Here is a 21,001-nt window from a genome sequence, read left to right on the forward strand (position 1 = left end):
AAACTGCCTATGGAGTACAGCACTGCTTAGCCAAATCTAATAGAGATTTAAATATTTTTTAAAAAATAATTACATATTTGCATTGTACCACACTCAAGAATAAGCAAAACAAGTCCTCTCATGAAATTGGGAAGTGACTTTCCAATCAGCAACTGAACAAGGAAGCCAGAGCTGAAAATACATTATTGCCTTGCAAAAAAAGAAAAGAAAAAAGGATTAACTGTGGTAGGATTTGTACATTATACCAGCAAACACATGCTAGTCAATGTATATGTGTGGGCAAGGTGGCATTAACAAGTGAAGATTTAGTAAGTGGGGTGTGATGTTAACTAGTCTTGTATCAATCAAATAATCCCCCCAGTCCATTTTTACTCACACAGTCAAGCTTCTTACGGTCTCAAAACCCACATATGGATGTCAGGGGCATTTTGCTGACAAGAATAACAGGTGTAGGAAGGGTATGTTTTGATTTCATAAATTTATATCCTGCCTTTAGGAAAGTTTTCTGACAAGGTGATATATGATAACCTAGGAACTTTGCAGTTCTGATTCTCTCTTACAAAGTTCCATCTGCATTAGTGTTTTTAGGCTAACATGGGCATGAGAACCTCATTTCATTATGTTTAGATCTACTACCTGAAGGTCTGGTGGCTGAACACCACAGATGAGGAACTGATAACTTCTAAGCCTAATTGGGCCCGACAGCTCCCCCCCCCCAAGTTAGCCTTATACGCATAAAAAGGGTTATTTACAACAACTGCAATTAAAATAAAGCTACTTACATGTATGCGGTTGGAAATAATGCATGCAGCCCAACAGCTCTCTTTTTTCTTTGTTATAGCAAATCCCACTGCCTAAGAGACAAGCTGCTTTTCGGGGTTTTTAAAAAAATCCTTGCCTCTTCAGCTGAGTTGCTTTAGGGAAAACCTCATATAAAACTCCATTCATATGCCTAAATAGGTTATCTGGATTGTTTCTAACATGTGCAACCACCTACATAAATGCATACTGTATATTTACTCAAAGGGCAGCCAGTTTTTCCCTTTTACTGAGTTAAAAAAAGCAGCTGCCAGGAGAACATGTATAGCATATTCATAATATAGTTACAATTCTGAAACATCTTGTCTTTACATTCACTGTACAGTATTTCCACAATTTTCATACTGGGGAGGCCAAAATGCATTGGAAAGAATCTCCACCCTGCTGAAAAAACCCTACCACTTAAAGCTGATTTTATTTCTCTTCCAATAGGACACAATCCCTTGGGGAGGAGCTTGTGCAGAAAAAAGTTCCTGAATGATTATACCCTAGCAGCTGTAATAAAAAAGGAGAATTCATTTAATTTAGTAGACTCACATTTCAAAGAACACTAGATTTTACCCACAGTATCTCCTTTCTGGCATAGTATCACAAGAAGTATGTTCCCATTTCCACTATAAAATAGTATATTGTATAAAGATGCATATAAATAGATTTTTCACAGTGAAATGCATTGTTTTGCATCGTATTTATCACACTCACTAGGCAAATCCTTGCAACCCTTTACTATCATTCTTTGTTCACCTTTGACTCATGTTTTGACATTAAAGGCTGTGACCCTTTGCTACAAGCTTTTGAGAAAGGAGTTGAAACAAGTTTCCAGATAGCATATAGCCCAAGAAATCTGCAATCATCAGATTCAGGTATCTTCAAGAAACCAGTTTTGCACCAGAGAGTATCACATTTCCCTCGCTAGAGAGCTATACTTCTGCCAGAAGTGTGGCTATGGAAGTGTCAAAAAAGTTGTTGGATAGGACCCATCATAGTTGATCCTCTGCTATGCTGCACTGCACTGTGATTCCAAAAAGAGCGCTTGACTTTCAAGGAGTTTCTCACCCACATGAACCAAAACTGACTACTCTCAAGACAATATGAAAAGGTGCCTCTTGTCAGATTCAAGCCCCACAGCTTGAAAGTTTGAACTAATAGTGTGGATAAGCCCTTAGGTCTATTTGGTCTTTCTTAGTGAAAAAGAATGAAGTGTGTGCACTCACAACAGGTTAGGTTTCACATAGCTGTAAAGTATTTATCATTTTCAGTCTTAATAAATAATGACTGATGGGCATGCCACTTAGTAGCTCTTCCAGCTTTCCCTCAGGTAGTTTTGTATGCTAATTTTATTGGAGACCCATAAGACTCTTACAGAAATCTAGTTCCTTGAGTGGGTAGGTACGGGAGCTACTTCAATTAGCAAAAGTTTTCACTGGCAGTGTAAGTAATGCCCTTGGCAAACATTCCAGAACACCCCTCCAATATTGAGGTACAGATGTTTTTGCTTTTGTGACATTTAACCCAAGGGTGATTGAGGTCTTTCCCCCTGTTGGAAGCTGCTGGTTGTTGCAATCTCATAGATTCTTGCTTATTTACTTAACCATTGCTTAGAAGTCACATTACACCCATCTAAAGGCAACTGCAGTAATCTTATGGTACAGATATCAAGGAGTAAAGCATACTGCATTCCTTTTGTAATAAACTATAAGCATGTCTGTTCATGAACTTGATTATCTAAATTAGACTAATTGGAAAGGGAGTTCTAATTTTAAAAAAAAAAAGCTGAGAGAAACATCCAAGAAAGCACTGTGCACTCTGCTACTCAATCCTGTGTAGAAACGCTGCACTTGGCGCTGCAAACAGTTTAACAGTGTGAAATTTTGCTTTATGCTGTGGAACACATTCAGAAGGGAAGGCTGCTAAAATGAAGTATCACCTGCTGCTGGTCCAATTCTACAATTTGTTTGAATGAGTCTGTATGCTGTGCTCTAACAAGTTGTCATTCTTTATGTTCATGCAGCAGTGGTTGCTACACATCCCAGGAAAGTTTGCTTAGTATGTACTTCTTTTTCTCTGTTTTCATCTATTTTCTTTTTGGCAACAAACAATCCTTTTGGCAGCTCATGATGATTAGTGAGGCGCATCCATGTGTGGCAAATTATGAGTGCCTTTCTCACATAGTGCTGCTTGCTAAAAAGTTTCTTCATAGTGTCCCAATGTCTTCTTTCCCCCCAATTTAACACTGATAAGAGTCTGAATTGAAAGCTACTCAGGACCAAGATTATTATTTTTTTGAAGAAGTCAAGTCTTTGTATATGAAGAATGCTGTTTCTCTCTTTCCCCGTCTGTAGTTGAATGGATATGGCATTTCTCTCATCCAGGAAGGCTGAAGCGAACAGCTCCTCGTTCTGCTTTGCAAGAGATGGCTGTGCTTGTTATGGTATCAGCTACTGATAAAACTCAGTATTCACCTCTCTCCAAGGGAAGCAACATGCTTGGCATAAACATTCACTTAATTGAAAGTGCTGCAGGTATGTGAATCTGCGTGAACTCACACGCGAGGCTCTATCCTATGAGAAAGCTCAAACAACATCTGCTGGTTATCGATGATGTGCAAGTGATGGACGTAGGGCTTCAGCTCCTGATGTTCTTTCTGGGGAACTTCATTTCCTAGACAAAAGAAAAATGAATGAATGAGATCAGTTACTTTACAGCTTCTTCCCCCTGAACTCATGCCCAAAATGCAATTAACTACAGGCGTCAACATTTCAAATAAAAAAGAAGTTTATTTCCAGACTAACTGTGATAATCAATTAAACAGATATGGCTGAGGATGGTGACTCTCCAAAGACTTCTAATTTCACCTGGGCCTAAGGCGATTAGCTCTGCATATCTCCTCTCCTCAGATGACCTCTAAGCTAGCAAGTAACTTGTCTATGCAGACATTCTGTATATGTGTAGAAAAGGCCTATCATCTCAGACAAATAGCCTCAATCATGAATAATATGAACAAAATTGAAAATGTGAACAAAAAAAGATTGCATCAAACAAGAAAGTTGATCCCTTTTCAGCGTAAATCCTTTTAGTTCATTCATAGGATTATTTCTAAGCAGTCAAAAAACAATATACAATGGTGTATGTAAATGCCAGATGTACTGGTTCAGTTGTATTTCTCAAGCTTATGCTACAGTGAATAGTCTTTAAGATGCCCCCCATGAGTCTCTGCTGCTTTTGGGTTTATTGCTGTCATATGGGCTGGTCAGAGAGACCTGCTATAAGGAAAGTTTTTATATTTGCTCAAAGCTTAGCTAAAGAGAGAAATCTTTACTCACCATACTGGTTGTGTCTGCAGTGTCTCAAAGACCGGACTGTGTCTGCAATCATGTGCTGTGAAGATAATATACAAAAGGCACCACTGAATATTAATCCAATAGAAAACATTTTTTACAAAAAAAGCTACTCTGGTTAGTTGTACAAGAAGAGCAGGCATAACCTTTTCTTTAGCATGGGAGGCAAGCCATATTCTCTTCCCATTTCCAGATTTGGGGGGGTGGTGTAAATGCATGATCTAAGAGATCTTAAGAGAAAGCTATCATGGATAACTTCAAGCATTGATTCAGGGCTGCTTTGATACATTACAGGAGCAGTGGGAAATTATCTGAATTCTGCATGTATCTGCGGTATAAGAATTCAGTATGTGTGTGTTAACATCAGCATTGTTTACAAAAATGACTAGCAATCCAGGCAGGCCCCACATTTTTTCCATTAGTGAAATGACATTCAAATGAATGAAGCTTCTATCTAAATGGGGATTAGATGGCATGACATAAGAAGGAAGAGAATTCTTAACTTCAGAGAAAACATTCTACCCAGTATGCCTCTGGAATTGCAATAGTTTGGTATGAATAGTTATTTAAAAAGAGTTCATTCCTATGCTGTTCTTTTCTTAGGCAATATAGGTCACAGATGGCTGCACCGATTAGAGAGAGGAAAACCTTTCCAATTTCATTGCACATGTATGATTGGATCTTGGGCTGATTTGAACTGGCATAGATTCATGAAGCTACATTGATTTGCTCCAGCTGAGGGCTTGGTCCGTAATGTTTTCCTGTAATTATTTTTTGATCACCACTGCAATATAAGCAGAGGAGACATTCAACCAGACCCAAACAATTCTTAGTAGCTAAACTTGAAGCAACCTGTCTGAAATTAGCTCTCACTAGTGATATTATATATATATAAAAAGCACAAACTGCCTAGCTTCCAAAGAAGAAGAAAAACTGATTGCCTACTAAAAAATTAGCCCCTGTTTTGTTTGGCATAATACAGATCATGCCACAATTGTGAGTTATAAAAATGTGTTGAATGGAATAGCTCTGCAGAAATGCCAGATTACCAATGTGCAAATCATATTTCTGATAATGTGGCTCTGAAGTTGCCCTGTTTGCAAGACACGCCACCAAGAACTCATAATGAGGCTCCTCCCTGAGATTCAAGAGAGCAGCTCTTCCTAGTTTTCTGCCTGGTGCAAAAACATGCCATTTGTGGCAGTATTAATATAAACTTCGAAGCAGCTACGAGTCTTCAGTTTTGGTCCTTTTATACTCTGGGAGCAGGACGCAGGTGGCGCTATGGTCTAAACCACTGAGCCTCTTGGGCTTGCCGATCAGAAGATTGGCGGTCTGAATCCCCGCAACAGGGTGAGTTCCTGTTGCTCGGTCCCTGCTCCTGCCAACCTAGCAGTTCGAAAGCACCCCAAGAAGTGCAAGTAGATAAATAGGTACCACTCTGTCGGGAAGATACACGGCATTTCCATGCACTGCTCTGGTTTGCCAGAAGCGGCTTAGTCATGTTGGCAGCATGACCTGGAAGCTGTACGCCGGCTCCCTCGGTCAGTAAAGCAAGATGAGCGCCGCAACCCCAGAGTTGTCCGCAACTGGACCTAACGGTCATGGGTCCCTTTACTCTGGGAGCAGGATGAAAGAATGTGTCTTTCACTCGATCTCTCCATTGTTGTGCCCTGCTCTCAATAACTAATCCTGTCTTCTAACCATATGGCGCACCTGGGAGCATGTTTTCTTGCAGGCTGTGCTCCCCACACCAGCCATCTTGCTTCCCCCTCTTGCAAAGAACATTAAGACAACCTTTGCTTAATGGCCGAACTGTTGGCTTGCCACCTTCTTATCCATGACACCCTACCGCCCTGCAGCAGATTTGCCTCAGGAGCAGTAAAATTTGCAAAGTATGTTGAAGACCTAAATGCTGGGGATAAAGTCACAATAATGTGTGCATCAAGTGTTATTTTACTTTTCGTGTTAATGTGACACATTTCAAAGAGAGATCAATAATGTTGTAGTCAGAGTTAAATGTATTTGGGCAAGAAAGTACTTAATTAAATGCAGACACTATTTTATAAACTCATTGGCAGACAAAAATTGTAATATAAATGTAATAAATTAAAAATACGCCTGCCCAAAATATCACAACACAATATGCAGTTCCGCTTGTAGACAGGCAACCCAAAGTCTACAAGAAATATTATCACCTGTGACTAGTGAAAACAACAAATTGGAATTTATATTATGATTTATTCTTATGCAGATTCATTTTTTTATTGGACTAATCTTGTGTCCAGTCTTTGAAAATATAATAAAATGGCATCTAGCTGAACCTTTGGTTAAAAGCTCATTATCCTACTGTTATTGTAGAAACTCTCAATGGAAAGCAGAATCAAATGAGGAATAAACAGTACCCCTGCTTCTAAAGAAACACTATTTGGAAGAACTAGAATTTAAAAAAAAATAAAAAATGGAAGGTGGATAAGTGACAATGTAGCAAGCCTCCTGCCCTGCCACGGTATTGGACTTAAAAACAGAAAATGTTACATACCAGCTTTTCAAAGTTAACAAGGTTATCCAGAAAAGTTTTATTCCCTTCATGTATAAATGTTACATCTAAAAAAAAAACAAGACAAACATCAAAATTTGTAAACTGCACTGTGATTCTTAGTTGAAGGGTGGTATAGAAATTTAATAAATACAATAAATAAATATCCCCCATTTTTACGCTACATGGCATGAAATGGTGACAGTGATGTAACACAGTGTTCCGTTCTTCTTAGATTTTCTCTGAACTGATCGGTGAAAAACTCTGAGTAAGGGGAAAGCCTCAAATTTTAACGAACTGGGGGGGGGGGGCAACAGTATTGGAAAAGCAGAAGTTCATGTATTGTCAATTTCTTGATAAAATCATGCACATTAGGTTCTTTTCTCTTTTTTTACGTTACAAGAGATTCTGACTGACCATTAGGAAGAACTTTCTTAGCCCTAAACTGCCTCGGTCCTGTATACCTGAAGGAGCGTCTCCACCCCCATCGTTCTACCCGGACACTGAGGTCTAGCTCCGAGGGCCTTCTGGCGGTTCCCTCACTGTGAGAAGCCAAGTTACAGGGAACCAGGCAGAGGGCCTTCTCGGTAGTGGCGCCCTCCCTGTGGAACGCCCTCCCACCAGATGTCAAAGAGAACAACAACTACCAGACTTTTAGAAGACATCTGAAGGCAGCCCTGTTCGGGGAAGCTTTGAATGTTTGATGTATTAAGAGTATTTTAATATTTTTTTTGGAAGCTGCCCAGAGTGGCTGGGGAAGCCCAGCCAGAGGGGCGGGGTACAAATAATAAATTAATTATTATTATTATTATTATTATTATTATTATTATTATTATTATTATATAAGAGTGATTTGACAGTGGCATGGACAACCTCAGAAGGTGGTAGACTCTGCTTCATTGGATGTTTTTAAACAAAGGCTGGATGGTCATTTGCCAGGGATTCTTTTGCTGGGATTCCTGCATTGTAGGGAGTTGGACTAGATGACTCTTGGGGTCCGTTCCAACTCTACAACCCTCTGTACATTATTGCATTATTTGCTGAAGAGTTCAGCTAGGAAACCAGAATCTGTGAATTTCCACTTTTTCAGTCCTTCCAATTCTTTAAAATATGTGTTCTTTCCCCCCCATCCACAGCTGAAGCACACATCTCCCTTACTTTAAAACCATGGTTCCCAACGTGGGGCACACACCCCACAGGGGGGCAATTTGATTTTTAAAGGGGGCAATTCGAGAATGTGTTAGACCAAGTTAAATCTTTCAGGCTTCCTCCATGTGAATAGGAGTTCCCTTTTTGAATAATAAGAATTATATGTCACCGGGCGGGGGGGGGGGGAATCAGGATTGTAGAGATGTGTAGGTGGGGCATGGCCAAAAAAAAGTTTGGGAACCACTGCTTTAAAACAAACAGGAAATTTGTCCAACTTTTAAGATCAGTAGCTGGAGGCTTCTGGGCAAAAGCTGACTATCCTGAAAGAAGCCACCTAGAACCCTAAAGAGCACATCTGTACATGGCAACAGAAAAAGAAGCAGAAGCAGAAGCAGAAGAAGAAGAAGAAGAAGAAGAAGAGTTTGAACTTGATATCCCACCTTTCACTCCCCTTAAGGAGTCTCAAAGCGGCTAACATTCTCCTTTCCCTTCCTCCCCCACAACAAACACTCTGTGAAGTGAGTGGGGCTGAGAGACTTCAGAGAAGTGTGACTGGCCCAAGGTCACCCAGCAGCTGCATGTGGAGGAGCGGAGACGCGAACCCGGTTCCCCAGATTATGAGACTACTGCTCTTAACCACTACACCACACTGGCTCTCTTCTTCTGATTAAGGGTCGGAGCTAACAAACGGGCATACCTATTTGTAGAGAAGGGTGGTCCCTTTTGTTGTTGTTGTAAGGAACACACCCACATATACAAATCTGGCAGAACAATATAAACAGCATCAATCAGCTACCTACTTCCTATTGGATTTTTCTTCAGACGTTAGCATAAACAAAGGGCTGCAACGCTGCAAATACCAAGACCACTAATGTGTTCCTTTGCTTTCTTAAACTTTTCAGAACTGGTCCCTTTGAAACAGGATGCCTTGGTTGATGCTCACTTCTCCACTCTTTGCACACTGCTGTGCTTTCTGTCAACCTCACCTCCTAGACTCAGCTGCCAACATTGCATATTATACACTCCCCGCTGCAATGCCTTGCCTGCCCTGTCACTAAGGCAAAATGGAGAAGGTGAAATTGTTACTGTCAATGCTAATAAAGAAGGCATTCCGCTGAAAAGCCTGAAGTGTGCTTTTTTTTATTAAAAAAACTTTAAAGACTGAAGTAAAAGCCTTAAGAGGAACAGGGAGGGAGGAGAAAGAATGAAAAAAAAAAAAGGATAGAAATTTGCTTTGCTGCCAACAACTATGAGCCTGGATAAATTCAGTGGAGCAGAAAATTGCATCTGAGCTGTATTGTAAAGAGCAAAACAGTGTTTTATTAAATATTTGAAAAATCAGCGAGATTTTCAAAAGCACTGTCTGTGAAACAACAGAGTTTGCTGTAGAAATTCAATTACTTAAAAAGGGGTATTGTTGTTGAGGTACTTTTTACCTATTTAAGAAAGGGGTTATTTCAAATTTCCTTTCCGACACCTGCTTTACTTACTCTTACTTAAAAGGTGTTAATTCCCTCCCACACTTCTCCTTGGAGGGCCCATTCAAGGCTACTGGGGAGGGGGGGAAAGCACTTGATATAAAAAAGAAAAAAGGCACAGCTGCTTTTAAAATGACTGCTGCGGAAAAGCCGATAGGAGATGAGAAGCATCCAGTTTGGGACAAATCATCTTCCAGAAGTGAGGATGAAAATATTCAAAAACTGTCCAGAGAACAAGGCACTGGAAGTACATTGAAAGAAGCCAAAGCACTCTGGGATGAAACATATGCCCCAAAGACATCTGCAGAGACAGACAAGCCGATAAATGCATCAATATGCTAATGCTAGAAGCCTCCAAGTGAAGATGGGCAAGTTGGAGGGACTGGTCTAAAATAGAGCATAGAAATAGCTGACAAAATGGAAACCTGGTGGGATGGAGAAAAGCAGTGGGACATGGTTATTTCTGGATACAAACTCTACAGGAATAATAGGGAGGAGCATCATGGAGATACGTGAAGGAGGACATGGAATCCAACAACTTAGAAATGTCAAGATGGACAGACTTCTCCACAGGAGTGCTATGGGTGGTGATACCAGGCCCCAAGAATAATTTAGTACTGGGCATATACTAACACAGACACAGACAGAAAGAAACACACACACATACAGTGCCCAAGGAGAATGAAAAAAGATGAGGCATCCAAAGGAGGAAATGTTGTCATCACCCTCAGATATACCAGGTATGTGCACGTTCCAGTCATGGCAAAGAGGTAAAATTTCTAGATACCCTAAAGCAACTGTAACTAGGCATGGCTCACAAAACCCATATAAGCCACACAACATTGTAGGTGGCTGTGCTGACCTTGACCCTGACCTTTAGACTTTTTTTCCCTTTAAAGATTGCGCCCTAAAACACAGCCTCTTCAAAGATGACTTTATAACTAAAGACTTTGTTGCAATATGTTAACACTCTCAAACAATGAATCCCATTGTGCTAAGGAGATGTTTCTTTATATGAAGATATGCCAAAGGGCTTTAATCCCTTTGCCTACAGAAAAGGGAAAAAGGCAGCCGAGGCCATTTATGGTGACTCAAAGGAGTCTCTACAGATAGCTTTCCAGAGAAGAGGGGCGGGGTGGTTAGAGAAGATAGAAACAAAGGCCGATTATAAATCGTAGGATAGAGCTATTGGAAGAAGCCGAGTGCTCAGCAGAATTGCAGGCACTGCAATGTGTTCTGTTAAAAGGTGCACCCAAGTGTGACCTATATCCATTATACATAGCCTGTAGGGACTACAAGATCACAGGCACAAAACAGAGCAAGACATGCTGCTGAGAGTTTTGGCTTAGCATTACTAGTTAAGGCCTGAGGCGGCAGGAACTGAGCAAGCTGCTTTATGAAGAGGCAGTCCATAGGTCCATCTTGCTTGGTACTGTCTGCAACACAGACAAGTAGCTCTCAAGCAGCCTGTCCCAGACCTACCAGGTATGGAAGCCTGCAGCTTCTGCATCCAAAGCATGCTGTTACTGAGCTGCGGTTACGCCATAAAACAGAGCTGCCTTACACTGAATTAGATCATTGGTTCATTTAATCATCTTTTGACCAGCAGTGGGGCTCCAATATCTCTTTTTATTTTTTAAATGAAGATACTGAAGATTGAGGATGAATGCAAAGCATATTCTGTACAGCTGAGCTATGGGCCCTCCTAATTGTGGCCTCCATCATCCAAGGCTGAAGGCAGCAGAAGGTGCAACAGAAGATCAGCGGTCATGAAGAAAGCACAGCAAAATCCCAGGGTCATCAGAAAAAGGGGGGAGCAGGGAACCTATCAGAATTAAAGATGGCCAGCCTACAGTAGGGTGGAATTTTACTTTCGAACATGCGCTCTCCTTAATCAGGACATCTCACTTATTGGACAACGGAAACAGAAAAAGAACGGCTTTTTATTAAGCTAACTTTTGATTTCTCAGCTGAAGAACAAAAGGGTTTCTAGAAGCTATCTTAGGCCTCATCTTATCTTACAGTTCCATTATTCACCCTCTCTGCTGCCTCTCTTGTCAGCACATAATCTCTTTTCTTGATCCTTGGTTTCTCCATCCATAATGTGCAACATATATCTATTATCTATATGCACAGCTGCATTGCATTCAGTTACCTTGCACTCGCTGGTAAACCTGCACAGAACAGCAGCAATATGCATAAAAAATTATCTCACCCATTTGGTACTAATACATAACGTTAGGAAGATGTTTAATGTGGACAAACTGTATATTACCTTTAAGGAGCAAAGGCATGAAGGGGATTTTCGGTGACTTCATTTTCTTGAATGCATCTCTGTAGGCTTTGTGATTCAGGGAAGGGTCCTACCGAAACAATTTGATTGCGATGAAAGGAAAGAAGAAAATCAATACCCTTTCTAAAGGATGGCAATTTGTAATCTGTTACACACCCACAAGCTCAATATGCTTTAAATATAAAAGGTTTCCTTGGAAAACGAGGCAGATAAATGTTTCTCAAAGAAAGAGGACTGACTGAGTGAAATAAGAGGCCATTCACTCCAGGGGCGAATAGAGAGTTTGGAACTACATATGTCTGCAGTAAGCTAAAAAGCTAAGGATCCCAGCTTTAGATGATGAGGTTTACATCAACCAAGGGCTGATGAAACTCTAGATCTAGTTGAACTGCCACACCTATTATCTCTGACTATTGGGCATCCCAGCTGTCGCTGATGGGAACTGGAGTCCAACAATATCTGGAGGGCCACAGGTTCCTAATCACTGCATTAAGCTCTGGAAGAGAACATCTGGAGAAATCAAAGTCTTTTCTGTAGAAAGTATACTTACTGTCAAACTTTCAAGTTCAGCAAACAGCTTCTTAAACTTTCCAGGGATTCTCTGAAACACACACAAAAAATCAAAGGAAATGAGATTCGATGGGGGGGGGGGAATCCAAGTATGCTGAAAAGTATTTAATATTTCTTTCAGTGACTAGCCATCATAAAAAACTCATAAAAAATCAAGTTGCTCATCATGAATAATGTTTAAGAGTGATGCAAATCCTTTTGCATTTTGAGACTGCCCCTCTCATAATTCTTTTATAATTGCTTCCTAAAATCTGTCTTCATTTTATTCACTAACATCTTTGTCTGCCTCATTTGTCTTAAGGCCTTTCTGATTATTTCATTTAAAAAAGTAAAACGTATCAACAGTATATTAGTGCTAGCTTGAACTGATACTAAAATATCCTTGTAGTGAGCTACATTTCAGGGGGAAGGCTAGTTTTTCTGATTTTATTATTTTAAACAGGGAAGAATTGTGTCCTCTGCATCTATCTCCCAGTGTCACCCCAAGATTTAAAGGAACCACTTGGAACTGGGCCCTCAGTACCTGATTGTGCACCATGCTGACCTGATGGTTCTTCCATCACCCTCAAACTCAGGGAATGACTCCGTTGCAGCTTCTCCTACTTCACAACAACGCAGGCGCATGTGACAGAAGAATCTGTTACAATCCCTTTGAGGATTAGAGACAGCTCTCCAAGGGAGGGCAAAGCCACTTCGAAGGGTTCTGCCATTCCCCTCTTAAGCCTTCAAACAACTCTGGTCTTTGTGGGAAATTGCCATCAAACATAACTAGCAAACTTAGGCCTAGTTAATGCACGAAGGGGTTAAGACCACAGAAATGTATTCCTAGACTCAGCTAGGTCACAGCCTTCACCTGAAAGGAAGTTAAGTTTCCTACTTTGTTCATTCTCTTTCATCATGTGAACTCGCTGAGATAGGACAAGCCTGAGTTTGCTTGCTACATGCTTAGACCGCATACTTAGAGCTATTTCTGTATTTTGTAAACCCAGTATTTCTACCTGTGTTCTGCATGGGACAACATATGAATCCAACCTTTGGCATTTGTAAGTAAAGTATTTAAACTTACTAACTATGTGGTCTATTTATTGTGAGAGGGGGGGAAGTGCTATAAGTATCTAGAACAGGATATTTTAAAGGTCTATCAGACTATTATTCCCATGTTTAACTGTGCTGCATCATTTTGTGTTTTTCAATTCTCTGCTGGGGCTCTCTCGTGATGGAAAGTGTGTTTAGGTCCATACTTTAGACCTAGGGATTCAGCCAAATCTTTTCTCAATTACCCTATATGGGGGATCCATATATCTGTCCGTCTCCTCAGTATTTTGCTAAGTCAACATCTTTAGTGCTTTAATCCCCACTCATCTGCTAATGAGCAGAAATTAAATCTTGCTTCCTTGACTGCAGAATCTTGTTCCCCGCTGGGAACAGGGCACACAATCAATGCATGATTAAACCCTGTCCTCCTGCTCATCAGCTGATGTCACAAGTGATGTCAGCTGGAGAGTGGGTGGGTGTGATTTGGGGGAAATGACCTCATGAACCAAATTGGCCTCCTAGGTGTGCCAAGGTTGGCCTGTGGGCTGCAAGCTAAAACAAGAATTTTAATGAATTTTAAAAACAAAATACTTGTATTACCTCCCAGGTCTGAGAAAGCCGACTGACGGATGCAGTGTTGAGACCCATAACAATGGCAAAGAATGAATTCAGATTTCTTTGGGCTTTGCAGCTATGAAAATACAAAATACAAAAAACAAACACATGGTGTAACTTTCTATATATTCAAAGCCTTAATACTACTAGTGTGGAGAGGCATGGTAGATTAACTGTTCCAAGTATATTAACACTAAGTTCTGTAGTGACCCAATTAGGTGCAGGCCCAATAAGATGCCCCCCAAATCATTGTTTTTCTCTGTTCCTCAACTTTAATGTCATGAGAGTAACTTACTTCCTCCTGCCAAAACTCATGACTTTAATATAACCACTAGCCCCTTCAAAGGTGCTTCCAGAGTTCTTGTACCTCTATGCAGTCTGTTTCCCTGATCTGTGGCTGCCCTGGTGCCATTTTTGTTTTACTTAAAGGGACAATGCAGGCAATCTTCTTCTTCTTTAGCCCTATTGACAGCCCCCTTAGTGTGTGCAGTGGCATTTGACTTTAAAAACAACTGAGGATTTAAGACTAATAGAACAATCCTATGCAAGTCCCACTTGCTCAATGGACCTGACCCCATTTTTACGATTGCAACCTGAGATTTGTGGATGTGCATTCATGTGAATTTGCACATTTCACTTGTGCCAAGGAAGAGCCAAGCGGCTGCTTCTTGTACTCCATTCTTAATAACAGTTGTACTGTCCCTGAGGTTCACTGCCCTGTGCAATCAAACTGGCTGTGCTCCCCTAAATCCATCTCTAAAATTCATTCATATCTTGGATTATAATACAGAGATATGATAGTCCAAGTGCAGCAATAAGCACAGAAGTTTTACTATATTTATTAGAAACTGTGGCATACTTCTTCCAAATGTTTCCTTTTTCTATTATTAAGATTCAAATGTCTTCTCAAAACTGCCAATCATTAACAATCAATCATGTTTCTGTTTCTTTATCCTGGAATTAGTATTGCTTAGTAGCACAGCTCTGAGCTTATCTAAATTAAATCTCTCCCAATGTTGTTTACACATATGCCTACAATCCTGAATCATTTTTCTTTCTTTTGCAACCTCCAGTTTATTTTGTTGTTTATTGACACAAATTTAATTAATGTGCAACCTATATAGTCACCTGATCAGTTATTAGCTACCTTTGGTCACATTCGGATTATCAAACAGGTGCTTCCTGCTTGTCTATGTAACTCTGTTCCACACAGCAATTGCATTAACAATGGTAGTGCTGTCTGGTGGGAGAATTTCACTTTCTAGGCAACACAAAATTGCAATTTACATGCTTTCAAAATGCAACTCAAGAAACACTGCTGCAAAAAATGGATGGATGTCATGCATTTAATGAGTGACATTTGCAGAGTATACTGCATTATAAATGGATTATCTAAAATAGCTGTATTTTTCACACTAAGCTACACAGATGGGAATCCCATGTATTCCATGTATTTTAGGGTTTTATGTCATGCTCTTCAATAAGTTTCCAAGGTGGGGTATAAATGCACAGTATACTTTAACTAGTCTGAAGGAACACTTTTAAAAATGTGTTTTAACTGAATGCCAGTGTACTAAGTCAACTGATACTAGAATTGCTGAGCAAATGAGGTAATACATAGACAACATATCCATGTTTTAGTTCAGATGACAAAACATTTGGTAACTTTTGAGTACAGTTTTAAAAGACTGAATGTGAATTCAACATTCACATTGGTTGAAACTTACTGAGAAGCAATTTTAATGAACTTTTTCACTAGCTGTACACGTTTACAGAGCTGGTTGCAAAGGAGTATTTCTGTAGCAACCCAGAGTTGAACTTCATTGCATCTTTGAAGCAGAAGACTAAGATTCACAGTGTTTTCCCCATTGCCCTTTCTGCTGAAGGTGAAGTATATCAGCTCTTGCTGGAAGACAGTTAAAAGAGTAATTAGGCTTTTAAAAAATGCAAATGAGAATTTAACCATTCTGAAAAGTGTAACTGTTGATACTTGGCCAGACAACTCCTTTTAATAATTTATGAATGAACCTCAAGCAGTTCAGAAAGAGTCCAGAATTTCAAGTAATCTTGTGAGATTTTCAGCAATTATCCTCCTGGACATAGTTATTAAAAAATGCAAGAACGGTTTGTTTCCAACTTGGCATCCACTAATTGCTGCTATAGGTTTCAGTCTGAGAACTAATGACAGCCTGATGAACTCTGTTCTTTTTAGTTCCTCAAAGTCTCAAGTAATTTAGATTTTTTAAATTAATTTGGGTGGCAGCAAAAATTAGCTCCATTAAGCAATGAGAGACACTTTGCATTTTACTTATGCACATGAATTTTGGTTCAAAGTTTAACACATTTGTATCCTGCCCTTGTATTGGTCACAGAAAGTTGCATACTGTGAGATGACCAGAAGAAGGCATTACATGAGCAAACATTTGGTTGAAAACAGCCCAAACTGGAGAACTGAGCACTGAATACAGCAAGCATTTCCATCCATTGCACCTTACCTCATGAACCAAGTTGAAGAGACTCCAGTCAAAATTTGTTAATTCCAAAGCAAGGTCCCACGTGTTAATTCCCAGAATTCTCACTGACCTTTGCTGGGCTTCCTCATTTTCAGCAAAAGGGTTCTAAATCAATAACAGATTGAAATAGTTCCTGAACAAGCATACATAATTGAAATCTTGACCATAAAGCAATGTTTTTTCAGTACCTTGTCTAAACTGTTTGCCTTGAAAGAATTATGGGCTCTGAGACTGAATTAGCTTTCAATACTAAGGAGATCAATGCATTCTTATTGCATTAGGCAACTCTACCACTCTTAAGAATCAATTACTTCACACACACACACACACACACACACACACACACACACAAAACCCAACAAAAACACATCACAAAAAACTATAAGCCCAGTTCAGGCATAAAGCTTGCGCAGAAAATACAAGCACAGGTGAGTGACATCAGGCCACACATATTGTGCCCTCTCTGTTTCCCCATGTTAAAAAAGGAACATCTGAAGGGGACTTCTACTCATGCTCACCTGAATGCTCATGGAAACCTCAGTGTGATCAGACACAGTGTTTCCAATCATGCAGGGATTATATATGCACTGAAGTGAAAGCAGGTAAATATTCATCTTCAGATGTTTCTACTCTAGCCAGAAAGGTTGGAAGCTGAGAGGGTAGAAAGAGTGCTTATGCAGGCAATGGGGACAGAACCAGTGCACATGACCCTATGCCCCATGCTCCCACTAATATTTATGACTCAGACATAATGCCTGAGGAAGGGGGGAGATGGAGTATGCATTTAAAGACAAATCGATCAATTTCACACTTTCTGAAATATGATAATTGAAACAACTATCCCAGTATATTTGCATCTTTGTAAACATTGTTTGGCTGACGAAGTGCAAAATTGCAAATTATTATCAATCAATCAGTCAAATTATATAATTTGACTGATTGATTGATAATAATTTGCAATTTTGAACTTCGTCAGCCAAACAATGTTTACAAAGATGCAAATATACTGGGAAAGTGTGCATAAAAACAAATATATTAGTGAAAATAACATGCAAAAATGCATTGTATTAGGAGAAATTGCTTGCAGAAATGTGTGCATTAGTCAAAACTGTAGTTTGAAAGTGTTTATTAGGAGAAATTCACACTAATATGTTGGTTTACTGTGTTTTTATATATGCTGTAAGCCGCCCAGAGTGGCTGGGGAAACCCAGCCAGATGCACAAGATACAAATAATGAAATTGTTGTTGTTGTTGTTGTTGTTGTTGTTGTTATCATTGTGGCTGTTGTTTTCGTTATTATGCTAATAATAAATAATAATTTTCATGAGGATTAAAAAAAATAAATCCCAAATTTCTGCAAAATGTGGAGAGCTGAATTTAAGAATGGAAAAATTAGAAACCAAGAGAACAAAAATGGACAGATCCTGTTATTCCTAATAATGCCTGAACACAGCTATACTGAAACCAACATCTCAAATGTGTTTGGCCTGTGAACTGAATTTCTACACCAACGAGGTTTGCGTTCCAAGCAAAATGTTTTATTATGTTCAACAGAAAACAAATGCATTATATTTTATAGTACGAGTGCCAAACATGGTTCCATTCAGAATCCATGATAGAAGACTTCATTAAAAAATCTACGGTGAAAAATGATTGATTCTAGACACACTGGACATGAAGACATTTTTTAAAAAAGAAAATGAAACAGCTGTCCCTTAAAGGTGAGATTGGCTGTTACTTGTGCACATTTAGATTGCATCTGTTTTTCCAAAGCGAGTAAAACCAAGCTGTTATCTATTAGTTCTTAAGTTGATATGACACCAAACTCCTAGCAGGTATACACAGCATATGAGTGATATTTTCTTCTAAGACAAAGGCTTGTATTCAACACCAAAGCAGTTAGTATGAATGCCCTCTCCCTCAATGAGAAAGGCCAGTTTCCATTTGGCTGAATTACCCATCTTAAGATGCATGTAGTGCAGGTGTCACTTAAAACAAAATTCACAGTATAGATAAAACATATCTCTATAAAGCTTTGGTAAAAATAATTAATCTCATTTTCTAATAATGTTTGCCTGGCTGTAAAGGTTGTGTAAAAAGATTACTGTGAAGCGAAGTCCACAGGATTTAACTGTGCAATTTAAACGCTTTTTACAGCCATACAAAGAAAACACATTAGATGAAGCCAGCACATTAGACAGAGCCTCATTTGGCTGTTTATTACCTTCTCAAGACTCAGTTGATGTAGACTCAAGGCTTCAACACCAGCTGTTTTTTTTCTCTCCTTTCCGAGAGAGAAGCTTTTGAGGGAACTCAAAAGCTTGCACATTATTTTGGAACACTTTGGTTGGCCTAATAAAGGTACCTAGCATGGTTTTTAGTACAACCTTACAACTCACAGCTAATTTGGGTACTGAGGGAAACCAGAAGATTTTGGAACCCTGCACACACAACCTTACCAGAGTATCTGTCAGATTCTTCCGAAATACGAACATACGAGCCGACGATTCAAGGGATTTGGAGATTGCCAGGTCATTTGGTTGTAATTCATGCTTTTCTTTAGTACAGAAGAAAAACAGAAATATTGACATATTTTGCAGAACAAAATGCATTCTTACAGTCAGAATTCACTGTATCTCTCGTGAGTAAGTACATATATGCTTCTTATAGTTTCTGAAACCACTAAGAATAGTTTCTCCAGGAATTTATCTATCAGCCCAATCTCATTCACTTACTACTACTCCCCTACTGGCAGATGATAACTAAATCTCCCATTGCTCCTGTTGCTTTCAGGTCCGTCTCCTGTCTTAACATCCCTGAACTGAAAGGGTGTAATGGCTCTTGACCTACTGCTGTGAGGCTTATGCAGCAAAAGTGCCTCATTAATATGGGCAGAAAACAGTAAATAGCAAACATGTTGAAACAGAGCAGTCTATATGTGTTGGGCACACACATGTACATCAGAGGAGCACCTTTGAATTTACACTGTGTAATAAATCTACTCAGTCGCTTTTTGATAAACCCCATCACATTTTTGGTTTAACCATTTTCTATGCATTTTCCTCATATAATATTACGACGTAACAAAATTAAGCGTATTTCCAGGGACTCTAAAATCCTACTGTAAAATACCAAAGCCAGGCTGGTCAAACAGATCAACAGCAGTAGTCTAATTCCCCCCCCCCAAAAGGGGCAGGTAATTGGGCCTTGGTTGTTGTTTTTTTAAGAATTAAATGTGAAAACTTATTTCTCACAATGATTTGTGGACTCTAGGCAGGGGTCTTTTAAAACTGAGGGGGGGGGAACCCCATTACTTACATTGTCTTACAAAACATACATTTTTCCAGAAGTCATATTTTTCAGTTGCCTCCCCCTTCTTTCCTCCATGTACAAATACACTTCAGCTAGTCCAAATGGGAAATATCTCTTTCACAGTCGCTTCCCTTTTTACAGCTACCTCTCAGGTTAGCTTAAATTATGAACTGGGAGATTTATCTCTTAATGGCAAACCTTATAACATGTTTCTGAACACGAGAACACTCCTTTGCAATCCAGACCCGATGTGGAAATACATTATCCAACAGTACCAAAGAATTAGCAGTTGCCATGGAAACTCCTCTCTGCTAAGTAGCTCCTTATTGTAACTATGGTCATCCAGCTGTGGACCCATAGGGGAACAGCCCTATCCTTGCACTAGAAAGTGCCAGCCCTCTCTTTATAGATAAGATACAGAAAATGAAGGAGAATAAAACTGGGTCTGCTGATAGCTGAAAATAATTTACCCCCAGAGAATGAAAGAGCCACCAGAGCCAAGTCTTCCTGCGAATGCTGGAGCTTTTCTGCTACAATTTTCAAGATCTCTTGAGCTGAAGTGGATACTTTAGTTTTTACGCTGACATAAGAATGTTCTGTTATATACACACGACAAAAAACTGTGAAAAGAGAGAAAATAATTCAATCAACAGACAGACGCAGATTTCACTGAAGGGTGCAACATCTCCAAATTGCTGTGATGCTTTGGCTAACATCTGGTTTGACAGTCATTCCTTGACAGTTGAAGCCACAGCTGCTGCCACATGGACCTACAGGCACATTTCCTCTTCCTAGAAAAATGCAAGGACAAAAAAACCTAATACTGCTTCCAGACCAAAACCATGTCACAATTTGAATGTGTAGAATGCTATACTGGCAATAAAGGTGACCCCTGGATGGTTAAGTCCAGTCAAAGATGACTATGGAGTGAGGCGCTTACCTCGCTTTTCAGGCTGAGGGAGTTGGCGTTTGTCCACAGCATTCCAGATCATGTGGCCAGCACAACTAAACCGCTTCTGGTGCAACGGGATACTGTGACGAGTGCCAAAACGCATGTAAATGCCATTTACCTTCCCACCACAGCGATATCCATTTATCCACTTGCACTGGCGTGCTTTCAAACTGCTAGGTTGGCAGGAGCTGCGACAGATGAACAGATGCTCACCCTCCTGTTGCACAGATTCAAACCGCCGACCTTCCGATCGGTGAGCCCAAGAGGCTCAGTGGTTTAGACCACAGCACCACCATTCTGGTTTCTGTCACTGGTTTCCGTCACGGTGTCCCGTTGCACCAGAAGCAGTTTAGTCATGCTGGCCACATGACCCGTAAAGCTGTCTGTG

At 39.9% G+C, this 21,001-nt stretch overlaps 1 protein-coding gene and 2 long non-coding RNA genes across 3 annotated transcripts in view; 2 read left to right on the forward strand and 1 right to left on the reverse strand.

The window, feature by feature from the left end:
- Positions 1-877: 877 nt before the first annotated feature.
- The window catches only part of RAPGEF5 (Rap guanine nucleotide exchange factor 5), a 137,366-nt gene continuing 117,242 nt past the window's right edge, over positions 878-21,001 (reverse strand). The window contains exons 17-26 of the mRNA XM_053410445.1: positions 20,132-20,281; positions 18,809-18,906; positions 16,332-16,454; positions 15,564-15,742; positions 13,822-13,912; positions 12,167-12,217; positions 11,599-11,686; positions 6,700-6,764; positions 4,143-4,197; positions 878-3,480 (exon numbers count right to left, since the gene is read on the reverse strand). Coding sequence (XP_053266420.1) covers positions 3,362-3,480; positions 4,143-4,197; positions 6,700-6,764; positions 11,599-11,686; positions 12,167-12,217; positions 13,822-13,912; positions 15,564-15,742; positions 16,332-16,454; positions 18,809-18,906; positions 20,132-20,281 — 1,019 coding nt within the window. The 3' untranslated portion in view covers positions 878-3,361. The remainder of the gene's footprint in view (positions 3,481-4,142; positions 4,198-6,699; positions 6,765-11,598; positions 11,687-12,166; positions 12,218-13,821; positions 13,913-15,563; positions 15,743-16,331; positions 16,455-18,808; positions 18,907-20,131; positions 20,282-21,001) is intronic.
- Positions 3,233-9,054, forward strand: LOC128424370 (uncharacterized). Its single transcript, XR_008332996.1, has 3 exons — positions 3,233-3,341; positions 4,761-4,903; positions 8,748-9,054. It is a non-coding gene; the product is annotated as an uncharacterized LOC128424370 (long non-coding RNA).
- Positions 9,785-13,100, forward strand: LOC128424371 (uncharacterized). The gene is made up of 2 exons (XR_008332997.1): positions 9,785-10,063; positions 10,970-13,100. It is a non-coding gene; the product is annotated as an uncharacterized LOC128424371 (long non-coding RNA).

The sequence above is a fragment of the Podarcis raffonei genome, chromosome 12 (assembly GCF_027172205.1).
Source record: "Podarcis raffonei isolate rPodRaf1 chromosome 12, rPodRaf1.pri, whole genome shotgun sequence".
In the NCBI taxonomy this organism is placed as follows: Eukaryota; Metazoa; Chordata; class Lepidosauria; order Squamata; family Lacertidae; genus Podarcis; species Podarcis raffonei.